The sequence below is a fragment of the Symphalangus syndactylus genome, chromosome 16 (genome assembly GCF_028878055.3).
Source record: "Symphalangus syndactylus isolate Jambi chromosome 16, NHGRI_mSymSyn1-v2.1_pri, whole genome shotgun sequence".
Lineage (NCBI taxonomy): Eukaryota > Metazoa > Chordata > Mammalia > Primates > Hylobatidae > Symphalangus > Symphalangus syndactylus.
The window spans coordinates 17526742-17540289 of NC_072438.2; the positions used below are offsets into that span (position 1 = coordinate 17526742).

The 13548-nt window shown below is 49.1% G+C and overlaps 1 protein-coding gene across 6 annotated transcripts in view; it reads left to right on the plus strand.

Annotated features, from left to right (window-relative positions):
* The window catches only part of STX18 (syntaxin 18), a 120729-nt gene that overhangs the window by 105745 nt on the left and 1436 nt on the right, over nt 1-13548 (plus strand). For 4 of the 6 annotated variants that reach the window (XM_055246329.2, XM_063619381.1, XM_055246328.2 and 1 more), the window contains 3 exons: nt 8578-8636; nt 10200-10269; nt 12937-13017. In XM_055246329.2, the coding sequence (XP_055102304.1) occupies nt 8578-8636; nt 10200-10269; nt 12937-13017 (210 nt within the window). Of the gene's footprint in view, nt 1-8577; nt 8637-10199; nt 10270-12936; nt 13018-13548 lie in introns of those variants that run through there. The other 2 variants (XR_010116140.1, XM_055246330.2) reach the window with 2 other exon arrangements.

Consider the following 13548-nt stretch of genomic DNA (forward strand, 5'->3'; position numbering starts at 1 on the left):
TTAGCATCTCATTTTAACATTGGCAAAAGGCAGCAAAGCGTCTTGCCCAGAGTCCCCTAGTTAATCAGGGAAGAGCTGGATTTCCAGCCCTCAAGAAGATAAGAAGTGGAGCGTGAAGACAGCTCTGTTGAGGAAGAATGGGATCCAGTCTTTCCCCAGCCTTGAGCCTCTCAGACTGAGGTGTTTGTGTTGCTGCTTATGCCACCTGAAATTTCAAGCTCTCTCTATCCACTCCTGGCATGTGTTACAGGTCTCAGGTGTTTTTTCCTCAGAGAGATCCGGCAACCCCACCTACAGCAGCTCCCAGATACTGTGTCCCATGACCGTACTTGATTTCCCTCATAGAGCACAAGCTCTGTGAGAGCAGAATCTTGTCTTGCTTTCCTCACCACATTCCTAGAGCCCAGAACAGTGTGTGGGAATTCTTTGTTGAATGCATGAGTGACTTTGATGAGTATAACATAAAAGCTATAGGTTGTTTTCAATGGTAAAACGGGATCATCAGTAATAACTATTAGAATGTTCTAGTGTTCAGTTATTACTAGTATTATGGATACTTACGAATGCCTTCTCTATCCCAAGCCTTTTACATATGTTGTCCTGTTGAATATTCATGACAATCCAGTCAAGTAGCAATTATCACTATTACACAGTTGAAGAAAATGACGCACAAAAACTAAAGCCCTACCCAACGTCACAGAACCAGTAGAGCAGCAGAGCCAACCTTTGGCTCCAACCCTGTGCTTTTTTTCCAGTTAGTTCTGGTGGTCTAGGCAAGTGTTGATGCACAGGAGCAGCGTGGCACACTAACATAGGCCAGCCAGGCAGAGAAGTCAGAACAGCCACGCCGGCCCACCGAAGTGTCATTGTAAGCATAGCTGTGCAGGCTGGGAACCTCCAGGGATGGCCAGGTCCACATGTCTGCTCTCGTGAGCATTGGCCGCCAAGGGCAGAGGACTGGCTCAGCATCCTCTTGCTCTTTGGACTTCTTGTTCCTTCTCCATGCCTGAAATAAAAGACGGAAACCAAATCTCTTTCCTAAAAATGGCATGGACAAGTGAAGACGAAAAAGCCAAAAGGTAGCACAGCCTAGTGGGAACAGTGTATTGTCTGACTGTAGTCCATACGCAGCCTCATCATTGCAGCCCTGGGCCCTCTCACTGCTGTGGACCTCTGTTCCCTCATCTGTGAGATGGGCAAATAATGGCCACCCCACAGGTGGGGCTAAAGTTTGAGTAAGCTGGCCCATGAGGTGCGTGCAACAAAGAGCCAGACACATGGGGTGCTTGAAAAATTCTGTTTCCCCTTCCTTTACCCTTCAGAGTGGCAGGTTGTACTAAGAGGCAGAAGAGCCTCTCCCTGCACAGGATGGAAGAGATTGGGCATAGCTGCCCATGTGCCATGAGCAGGGAAGGACTGTGGCGTGCATGCCGTCATGGCAGGATCAGGGCATGCAGGATGGCAGCTGGAGCTCAGACCATTTTCATATGCCTTTCATATACAATTCAGTTTTACACAGATTTATCCACCCAGATGAGTGGTTTCCCCTTTAAAATCATCGCCTAGGAAGCTTGAAACTGATTCCAGTGATGGTACCATTAGCCCTGACTTTCCTGAGATTGCTTTGAGGGTTCTCCTTCAGAGCCTGTGATATTTTCTTTGGAATACTAAGCAGAGCTGTCTTTGTCCTTTACAGACAAAAAAATTCTGAACTAAGGAAATGACTCAAACACCTTAAAGTGCCCTGCAAGTTCCTTGCCTTCCTTTCTAGCTTCTTCCGTGTTCCAGAATTCACCTTACGACTTAAATTAAGTGCTCTCCAAATCCAGCAAATGTGGGACCTAGACCCTCGAGGTGCCCATTGTATAGAGGGTGGTTAGAGGAGGACAGCCGCAGGGATTCCAAGCAGTCATTGCTGTCAGTCAGGTTGAGAGATGAGGAGGGCCTTGAGCCAGGAGTGGCAGTGAAGGTAGTGTTGAGAGCTGTGGCGCAGGAAATGGCCTGCACTGAAGTGTGAGATGAGGAAGGAACCTTGAGCTTTCTGACATGGGTCATCAGGAGGAGGGAGGGTGCACAGAAGGTGGGCAGGCTGGGGCTGAGCAGGAGAGGATGAATTTCATGTAGACAGGTGTGAGTTTGAGGTACCCATGGGACATTTATGAGAGGTGTCTATGGGCTCCAGGGCTCGGGCTAGAGAAACGCATGTGGGAGACATCTTAGAGCTGATGTTTGAAGCAGTGGGCTTGGGTGAGGCTCTCTAGAAACATGATGAACAGCGAGAAAGGAGAAGGGGTCGACACCACCCTGGGGTACTCTCCACTGGAGGGAGGCTGGGGCGGAGAAGCCGACAAAGGAACGTAAAGAGGGATTGGATCATATTCCCGTCCTACAGCCAAATAATGGCAGAAGTTTCTTAAAAATCTCTTAGGTTTTCACCGGTTTATATGAAATTCTTTTATTAGTGGAAATGAGTCATTTCCCCAAATATTATACCATTGCCCCATTTCTTTGCTAAAGAAAAAATGTGTACAGCTCTGTCTCTTCATTAAGAAAGAATACGTTTGTATTTAAGAAGAGTTTACCTTCTGTGTTGGAATTTTTTTTTCTTTCTTTCTTTTTAATGCACTCCACCACTCTTCATAAAGGAAATAGCTAGAATAACAGTAGTGTGGGTTGTTTGTCTGAGGATTTTTGCCTTTCTCTGGCAGGCAGTGGTGAGCTAAGTATGTTAACCTTTACAGCTGCAAGACTCAGCAGCCTGTAGGTGTGAGAGTTGGACCAGAGGAAGGCTGGCAGTGAGGATATCGGTAATCACCTGATGCTCCCTTCCCGTGGAGGGATGATGAGAGAACATGGGCTTTGGGACGAGACAGAGTTGGCTATGAATTTATACCACTTACTATTCTTTGTAAGCTGAGGCAAGAAATCACTGCCATCAGTGATCTCTTCAGAATCAATACCCCACAGAATTGTCTCAAGCGCCGGATGCAGTAGCACCTGTAAGAGCACCCAGCAGAGGGCAGGGCAGAGCAAATGGTGACTCCCTCCCAGAAAGATACTGCCATGTCTGTGCATTGTGGCATGCCCTGCACGTGTTTTAGCAACTGATAGGTCAGAGTACGGCTCCTCTTCCTACATTGAGGTTGATGCAGCATGCTTCTGTTTCATTCCACTGTCCCGAGTCATTGTCTAAAGACACCAGCGGCCACTCCCAGTAACACTGGTAACTCTAGCATGGTAGTATCAATGACTAAAGCAATCAGAATCAGCAGGACTTCCTAATTTTTATTGTGTTACTGCAAGAGGATCGGGCAGAAGGCTGTAATGTTCAGTACTTTTATGACAGGCCATTTAATGTCCAGTTAACTTCTTTCTTAATTGGGAATAATAGCTAAGTACCATATATTATAGTCTGACTAACTCAAATCTTATTTAAAAGGCTTAACTTTGAAAATAAAGAGAAAGAAATACAACACTGTTGGTTTTAAATTGGAAAATGTTGTAGCAAATCGTGGTCATAATTCATAATCACTGTTTCGGAATTTTTCCTCAGGGTAAAATAATGAATTAAGCCCAATAATAGCAATATAATTCATTGTTTCACCCAAAGGAACAGTTATTACATATTTCAAAATGGTTGCAGGGTATTATATGATTTGCACAATACATTTCCCTATATAACTCATGATACAGGTATATTAATGCCTTTGAGTTTGCAGATGTTTGTGGTCAGGCTGAGTGGAACCAAATTGTTCTCCAAAGTTACATCAAGAAAATTCCTCCCTGTCTAAACACACATTCACTTTACTTGCCTCAGGTAAAACCACCTGCATTTATTCATGTACTCCTTGGGATAATTTTTTAAAACATGAATGTGGCTTCTGTTACTTAAATCCACATGAAAGGCATCTTCCAAGGCCCTGTCCCCTGAGGTAGGCCCATAGAAACCCCCAGTGGCTGGCTGGCAGGGCTTGCCAGTTTTCAGCTCATGCATCTAGAACAAGGAGTTGGCGGAATCTGAACGCCACATAGTGAGAGCTGAACAGACTCTGGGGAGGTTCCAGGTTTACAGGGGCACAGCAAATGCTGGCTTCCACCAGAAGGATATGGCAGAGTCCATCTACTGTCACATTATGAGGATCATAGGAGATCGAGGTGAGGGTCACACAGCCAGAAGTGTGAAGCGGTTTGGTACAGAGAAAGCATGTCTGGAAAAGTCTAGAAACGGCTGGGCAGTTGACTCCTCAGCTATAAGGGCCAGAGGGCTTTCTGGGATGGTCCCCCTGTGCTCCTCAGTTAGCTTTTCTTGGCTCTTTGTGACACAAATACTTCTCTTGGCCTCATTTTATACTCAAAGGCCTTTGTAGGAGTGATTTTCTTTTGAAAATTTTAGTAAAGAGGATTAGATTAGAAAAGGATTTCTATAACAATATATTCACAATGTGGATTTGTATCCTTTAAACCAGATTAGAAACCTTTTAGCAGGGCTTGATTGGAAAGTCTAACTGACTTCTAAATGGGATAAAGCAGTTGAATAATGATATTGTCTAACACGCATGTGACACATACCATGTGCCAAGTACTGCTGTGAGCCCTTCAGCATATGTTCATTTATGCAACCCATATGGAGAGAGTATTGCTGGCCCCGTTTTACAGAGAGCTTAAGTCACCAGCCCAAGGTCACATAGGTCCCAAGTCCTAGGCTGTTCAACATGATGCTGTGCTGCCATGGTTGGAGGGTGGGGGAGAGTGCTGGTCTAGCTGAAGGAAAGCATTGTGTTTTGGTAAGAGACCTTAACAGCGTAGAGCAGATGGGCCAATGCAGGGAGCCCAGAGCAGCGGCTGGCAACCACCATGCACGGAGGGCCCACCCTGCCTGCCGTACCCACCATCTAGGCCTCTCACCTTCCTTTGCAATTCCATAGGAAAATGAGAATTTCCTTGATTGTGTTCAGGTTTGTCTTCACAAAGCATCTAGATGCCCCTGTCTGTCGTGCTGACCTTGGAGACCAGGTCTTTCATTTAGCACCGCACCTTGCAAAGTGTGGCCACAAAGAGACAGATACTAGCTACTGAGGCTCAGCGAGCTCTGGAAGAAGATGCTATGGGTGCATTTCCCAGTGTCTGGGAGATTGAAATGGCTGAGAGCCACAGCAGGCCTCTAGGATTTTGAGACTAGAGGGTAGAAGGGGTCCCACAGCATCTGACCACTCATTTTGCATGTCCAGAAACTGACGCCCAAGAGATTAAATCATGATAGACAGCATTCACTGAGAGCTTACTATGTGCCATGCACTTTGGTAGACAACTCACATGTATTCAGTCGTGTATTCCTTCTAACAACCCTACTGCTTAAGTACTGTTACTATCCCCATTTTAGTGACAAAGACAGAGATGCCCAGAGATTATTACCTCCAAAACAGCTTACTGCGTAGAAGGTGAGGGGCTGGAAGTCCAGCCGTGGCTTTGCATCCTCAGGGTGAGGCAGAAAAGGATAAGAATCACCACATCTGTCCCCAAAGAAACTGACAGGCCCACCAGAAGCCAGTGACTGGCCCAGCGTTGCCCCAGGGTTCCTATTAAGGCCCCCAGAACTGGCTCCCATATCCACCTGGTACATCCACCACTATGCCTGCCACCTGGCAACAGACGAAGGGAGGCACACAGGTTTGCCATTTAGACAGCGTTGGAAGCCATCCTGAAACCTGGTACAAGTCAGTGTTGTCAGCAGCCTTGCCATGACCTAATTGTCCTGGGCTCTGCCAGCCTCCTTAAGTAATAGTGACCTTGTAGTTGTCTGGGAAATAGGCCTTTTGTTTTTTAAACACAGAGGCGGCTGTCCATTAAAACTCCTGGCCGCTGGCAAATCTCTCTCCTCAGCCCTTAGCACCTTTGATCCTTGAGGCACCTGCTTCTCTTCCTCTAGGGACTAGGTATTTTTCAGGTGGGGTGGAAGGAAATTAGAGCCGGCATCTGATCCCACTCCTGACTGCAGTGGAGGGCGGACATGGAGCTATCAGAAGTAACAATTACGAAGAGGTCTAAGAGGAGGTGCTGCACCTAAGTGCCTTATACCACAGGCCCTCAAGTTGGGGAGGAAACAAGAAAAGCTTTGTTCCCAAGGAACAGTCCAGGAATGAATCACCCCAAACCACTAGTTAATTTTGTTTAGGAACAGTTTCAAAGCATAAAAGGGACTGTGGAGTTAAAAGGTCAGGGCCAGGGCCATATTTTGTCATTAGAAAAATTCAAGAAAATGCCGCCACCCAAGAAAAGCTGAATAGTACCTGAATTAGCCAAAGTGAATTGGTGCCTGCATGTTTTAGTAATTACATGTTTTCCTTAAATACTGTCCTCTTAAGTAACTGTTGAAGTTAACAGAGCGGATACTTTCAAACTCAAAAGTGAAGTTTTATTCTCTTAAATAGCCTTTGTCTTGCCTAATTTAAGGGGCCATTAGCAATTCTGTGTCAGCAGCCAGCATGGCCCCCTGCTGTGGATGAGGTGGTCTTGCAGGGAGCTTTCCTGGCACTTCCCCCCTTCCCAGAGCTTTGCCCCCTCCCCGTTTTCTGGCCCGGTAGGTCTGGAGTGCAGCAGATGCCTCCTTGTGTTTTGAGGAGTAGCCAGGGCCGAGAACTGCTGTCCTGTCATGTGTGAGGCCCTGGGCTGGGCTCAGGGTCCAAAGGAGGACAGCTGCCCTCCACAGAGAGAAGACAGGCCCCCTGAACAAGTGTGAGAAATGTCCTTGAAGAGCCAAGTACAGGGGAACTTGGTGACAAGAGGGAGGAAGTAAGAGAAGGTGATTCAGTCTGCCCTGAAGTATCAGATCGCTAGGAAGATGCCTGGGGTTTTGAGGGGCCACGTGGAGTTCTGCAGCCAGGCAGGAAGCTAGCCTGTCAGAGCAGAGCTGAGGTGGGAGATGTCGTGTGGCCAGGGCATGGATAACAGTGTGCCCTAGACCTGATCTGTAGGGCCAGTGGGCAAGGCCAGCATGAGGCATTCTGGCATGACCAGCACTTGAGATCACTTTGACCAAGGATTGGATAACAGGTTGGAGGCAAGTGAGAAATGATGAGGGTAGAATGTGGACAGTAGGGGAAGGGCTGAATACAGCAAGTGCCTGTGCGGGGGACGAAACTGGTGGACTTAGGAAGGGGCGCGTGTGTGAAGAGCGCCTGCATAGAGCACAGCTGGGGTACTTGGAGGGGAGGGATCCTGGGCGGGAAGGAGGCTGCTGGGGAGACCCTGCAACTCATTTCCACCCTAGGACAATGGCAACAAGGTCGGGCTGTTGCATGAGGTGCCAGCATAGCCCATGGTGATCAGCTGCCTCCCATAAACATTGTTTCCCTTGTATTTTTGGTTTACTAAGCAAATGATAAGCCAGATCTTCAGTCGATTCGGGGCCTCTAGAGGCTTGCCTGTATTTGTCCCTCCCACTCCTGCTTACAGAATGCCTCAGAAAATATTTGTGGATTTGATGGCAGCTTTAATCAATATGAAAGAAAGAATAACTGGAATGCCTTTGCAAAGTTACATTCCACACAGTTCCCACCCTCAGGAAGCTCAGAGTGACACAGGAAGTTTGGGATGGGCACAGTTTATTACAAGGCAGAAAGGGACGGCCGGGCGCTACTATCCTAAGATATTTTCAGGAAATGGTAGGCCAAGGACAGGAATATGAGAAGTAAGTTTGAGCTTAGGGGCCGGGGTAGGTGTCCTGGAGAAGTGGGGCCTGCGGGATGCATCGGGGAGGAAATGCAGGACGCCCCTGACTCCCTGCACAATCCAGGAGTTGAGTGGACACACAAGGACAGGGCTGTGGGGACCTGCGGTGAGGGCAAGGAGCTGTTCCTGTCCATTCTCTGTGCTGAGTTTCAGGAGCTTCCATCCTTTTCTTTGGCCCATATCAAACTGGCAAGAATGGCCGGGAGAGCAACTGTCTGTGCCAAGCTCACTCAGCTCCAAGAAGCTCCCATGTATCCCTGGTGTCAGGGCACCCGTCCTCACCCAGCCTGAGCACTGGGAAACACGCTCCTCTGGCTCTGGGCCTCTGTCCCTGTTGAGCAGTGGAGTGGCCAGGGGCATGGCTCTGAAGTCAGAGGGGTCCAGAGGCAGCTTGGCCAAGCTGCCCACCTCCAGACCCTCCCCACACCAGATCCTTCTCCATATTAAAATATATATATAGTCCTTCAGTATAGTTCATGAGAGAAAACAACAACAAAAGAATTTTCTTAATAATGGCACCAGAGTCAGGAAGCAGGCCGTGGGAGCCCAGGGGAGAGTGGGTAGGTACATAGAGCTACAGCCATAGCAGTCAGCTTGCACCCCTGGAGTGCAGTGGTTGAGATGGAGAAGTCAATTACCAGGCAGCACAGCTGCTTTTTTAAAACTTTCTCCTGAAAGCAGGGACGTTGTTCACACTAATGCTCATGGTCATCCAGCACCGGCTGCCACGTTGCTGCAGCTGGAAACGGGGGCTTCGGCAGTGATTCCTGGAGCGTAGGTCCGCTTTCGTGCTAGACTCTTGCCTAAGTTCAGTATGATGTCATCCTGAGTGTGTTTGTTTCCTCACAGTTTGAACAGGAAAATCAGCGACTAATTGGTGAAATGAACAGCTTGTTTGATGAAGTGAGGTATGTTTGTAGCTCCTCTGTGAGCTGATAGCCTGCTTTACAACTTTTCCAGGAGCTAGGAACTTTATTTACCTTGGTGCTCAGGCATCCACATGGGGCCCTTGGGCTGTTGCAGCCCCCCTCAGCCATTTTGATTGGGCTGGGGTGGGCATGTGGCCTGAATCCACAACTCCCTCAGCTTTTGGGCCTGTGGGTTACCTCCTGGCTGCTGCCACTGTTGCGGGGGGCCCAGGTGCTTCCCACCCCAAGAGATGCAGGGGTGACTACAGATTACCTGCGTGTAATTTCCACCACCATTCGGGCTATTTCCACACAGCGACTCTGAAATGAAATGGGGCCCTCGTGAAGGGGAGCTAACCAAGGGAAGCCCTCTTCTGCAAATGGCTCCACTGGGGTCTACCTGCTCCTGTACTGTACCCACCAGGGAGTCAGGAACGCAGAAGGTAAGGCCTTGGTCACCCACACGTGCACCCATTGGCCTCTAGTTTCTGTGGGAAGGCTTGGAGCATGCCGAAAGTAAGGCCCAGGACTTTGCAGAGCCTGTTGTGGACATGTCCCCCAAATAAAATCAATCCTGATGCTGCACTCACACAGCCTGAGGACTTTCTCAGTGTAGGTGTCAGCCTCCAAAGGGGCTCTTCGCCTTCTGCCCTCAGAGATGGACCTCCGAGTCCTCCTCCGACAGCCTAGCTTTCACTCTCCGCCCCGGCCCCGCTACTCTCCCATGCCCAGATACTCACTGGCTTTTCTTCCCACATCTCCTCCCGTGCCCCCTGCCACTGTGATACTGTTGGGATTCATCTCTGCTTCCACCTGGCCAGGAGCTCAGCTCCCACCACTTTTTGCCTCCTGCCACTTGCTGTTGCTGCTTTGTGCTGGAACAGCAGTTGACTTCAGCCTGGGCCAACTTTCGTTTCTAAATAGATGGGCCCCCACCCGCCCCCCAGGGTAGCCCATGCTGCCCCTGACACTGGGAAGATGGCTAGCCCAAGTGTTTCAGATCTGACAGAACAGTCCGTTGCCAAACCAAGATATGGCATTTTCTAATGAATCAGAGGAGCTTTTTTCTTGGAACAGGGAGTTGGTTTGAAGGTAAATACACTTTTTTCTTTAACCTGCTAAGCAGTAACAAAGCTGGATCATCAGCATATTCTGACCTTCTGAATCCCCACCATGTGTTACCATGGTGATGAGGCTAGGCAGACAACTTACTGGAGACTGCTTTCTGTAACTGGGGCATAACCAGGCCCTCCCCAGTCCCCAAGCAGTGACACAGAATGGAAAGGGCACTGCAGGCACCCACCTCTTGGGACTGAGGGTCAGTTGGCATGGTAGAGTGGACTTCCAAAAAGACCCGTGTGCTAGGCTATGCCGGGAGACAGGGAAGGTGACCCAGTAAGGAGAGTTCGCCTTCCTCTCCCATCTCCTCTTCCCCTGGCCGACACAGTGTGCCCCGTCTCTCCCACCTTCACGTAGAGGATAGGATTTCTTTAGAAATGTGTAACAGTCCTGTTAGATTACCAAGTGCTAATAGTTAATATGTAATCTATTCTTTTTATGAAGGCAAATCGAAGGGAGAGTGGTTGAGATTTCCAGACTCCAAGAGATATTCACGGAAAAGGTTTTGCAACAGGTAAAAAAACAAAAACAAAGTAGCTGTACGTTTTAACTTAAAGGGGAATGTACTTGAGAGCGGAGACATTTTTCCCGAAGGCTGCTGCTCTACGCAGCCAGGAGCAGAGCCATGTGTTGCTAGCAGGTGTGCGTGCGCAGGGCTCCTCAGGGAAAAGCTCTCACTACCCACAGCTGCCTCTGCACGCGTGTGATCAGGGAAAAAGCTCTCACTACCCACAGCTGCCTCTGCACGCGTGTGATCAGGGAAAAGCTCTCACTACCCACAGCTGCCTCTGCACCCGTGTGATGGAGGAGGAGCTCCCCACAGGGGACCCACTGACCACCCCATGTGGTGGCGCATGCAGTGGGTGGCACGTGGGAGGAGAGTCCAGGCCTGGCAGTCAGGGTCCTGGATGTGCTGGGTAAGCCAGGTAGCCCCTCCAGGCTACAGTTTCCCATCTGTAGAATGGAGTGACTCCTGCAGGGTTGTTCTCTGTTTGAGAGAGAACTCCAGAAGCACCCAGCACGATGCTGACGGGCAGTTGCTTTTCAGACTTACAGGAGCTCAGACCCAGGCCTCTCACAACGCGAGGTCCATGTCACCTCAGGGACGGTGTCTGCATGGGAAATAGGATTGTTCCTTTCAAGTGAATTTTCTGAAATTCTTCCAGCCAATAACTGGCAAAACTTTTCGAGACCTGATAAATTTGCCCTTTTATTTTTAGCAGCTAAAGACTATAGGAACGTTTGAAAGACTAAATTTTCTCCAGTATGTTAAACTGGGCTACGTGACTTAAGATACTTCCCTCACAAAATGACTTTCCATAAACCACACAGACAGAGTGAAATCATTGTAAATGAGGTACACTAAGTCTAACAGCGGTTTGGAAGTTCGGGTTCATAGGAGTTGCCCTTTTTAATAACACTACCCTGCTTCAAACCTCCTAGTGGCTCCACGGGCCTGGGAGGGGCGTGCAGAGCATAGGCAGAGCCTTGCCTTGGCTCACCGGGAGTTTCTTTTCCTTTTTTTTGGAGACGGAGTCTTGCTGTGTCGCCCAGGCTGGAGTGCAATGTTGCTATCTTGGCTCACTGTAACCTCCTCCTCCCGGGTTCAAGCGATTTTCCTGCCGCAGTCAGCCTCCTGAGTAGCTGGGATTACAGGCATGCCACGCCTGGCTAATTTTGGTATTTTTAGTAGAGACGGGGTTTCACCATCTTGGCCAGGCTGGTCCCAAACTCCTGACTTCAGGTGATCCATCTGCCTCGGCCTCCCAAAGTGCTGGGATTACAGACGAGAGCCACTGCGCCCAGCCCACCAGGAGTTTCTAAGTCCTGAGGAACAATGTGTCTTTCTTGCTTTTTTCATCAGTGTTGCATTGTAGTTCATATTGATTCTCTCACTGGAACCTTGGCAGTGGTCACTTAGCTCACACTTTGAGACTCTCTAAAAAGGGCACTTAGCTCACACTTCGAGATTCTCTAAAAAGCGGTGACGGTAAGGCAAAGCCATCCCAGTAATATTCATTGCTGGGAATCAGAGGCCACATGCTGCCTTCCTCCCTACAATGTGTCAGTCAGGTTTCTCCAAAAACCCACACTAGCATTCATTCTGCCCCGACCCTGTTAGGAAGCAGCTTCACCACCACCAAAAGGAGGAGAGAAGCAGGCACTCCTGCTTGTAAGGACGTCTAGCACCGTCTCTGCTCCTGCGGGGCCAGACGCCCCCTGTGTTATCCCACGCTTCTCAGGCTTTTCAAGGCTTTGTTTGGAGTAAATGTTTTCTGTAAGCATCCTGCATCCTATTTTGATTTTTAAATTTTAGCCTGTTTTTTAAGAGATATGATAGTAAAACACAAAGCACTATTTTTGAAGCTAGCATATGTATTTCGAAGCACATACATTTTAAAGCTTACTTCTGTGGACTTCAGAAAGAAACGAGAAACTAGAAGGGAAGCCCCTGGCATATGGTGGCTGCTCCACAAACCATAGCTCTTAGGTTTTTGTCCCTGTCACCAGCGAGTGGCGCAGGAGGGATGATAGGTGCGGCGGAAGGAGCACTGCAACAAGCTGGGGTCTCAGCCCTGCACAGTGGCTCACACCTGTAATCTCAGCACTCTGGGAGGCCGAGGCGGGAGCATGGTGTGGGCTCAAGAGTTCGAGACCAGCCTGGGCAACATAGTGAGACCCCCCCATCTCCACAAACAATTTTTAAAATTTAGCCAGGCATGGTGGCACATGCCTATACTCCCAGCTACTTGGGAGGCTGAAGTGGGAGGATCGTTTAAGCCCTGTCTCAAAAAAAAAAAAGTCTCATCTCAGTCCTGCCACTTGGTTGCTGTGTGATGTGACTTGGGGCAAGTTAGTAAACTTCTCTGAGCCGTGAGTTTCCCTTTCATAAAACAGAGGTAATACCTACTTCTTGGGGTGCTGTGAGGATTTGTGGCTATGCAAGTGAAGCTGTTTGCCCTTGGTGACAGCTACTGTTCTTGTCATGATATATGCTTCAGGGAGGAGGAAGTGGCTGTATAGGTCAAGCATCCCTAAACTTCAAAATGTGAAGTCCTAAAGTGCTCCAAAATCTGAAACTTTCTGACATGACACTCTAAGGAAATGCTCGTTGGAGCATTTTGGATTTCAGGTTTTTGGATAAAGGATACGCAACTTGTATTTATCTTTTCTTCCACAGGAAGCTGAGATTGATAGCATTCACCAGTTAGTTGTGGGGGCAACGGAAAATATCAAGGAAGGCAACGAAGACATAAGAGAGGTAGGCACTGCTTGGGTTCCCCAGGTGCAATGTGGCGCAGCACTGAGTCCCAGCAGCGGGTGTTAGTCTCGCCGGCACAGCTGCCCAGGAGCCTTGCTGGGCAGAGCTCACAAGGCTGATCACAAAACTGTGTGACCGTGAGACCATGGTCCGTTCCAGCGGAGCTGGGTGTGTTCATGAGACCCACCACCCGTTGCCCACCTCCCACTGCTTTCGAGAGGCAGTGGCTCACCAGCCTCCAAAGGAGCAATCCAGGGTGGGTGGGGGTACTCCTGGCAGGGTCAGGCCAGCTCCCCATGTCCAGGGATGCACATGGGTAGACGAGCTTGTTGGCCCCCACCAAGGGGTCAGAGCCTGGCCCTTGCTTACAGAGGACACTACAGCCATCCTGTTGAGGGGACTGTTTCCCGAGCTCAGCCCTCAGGGTTGGGTCACCACGGACATCGTGTTACTGGGAAACACAAAGCTTGTGGTCACACTCTGCTCGGGGCGTTTAACCCTGGGACAGAAGGGAGTGATTCTGAGAGTTGT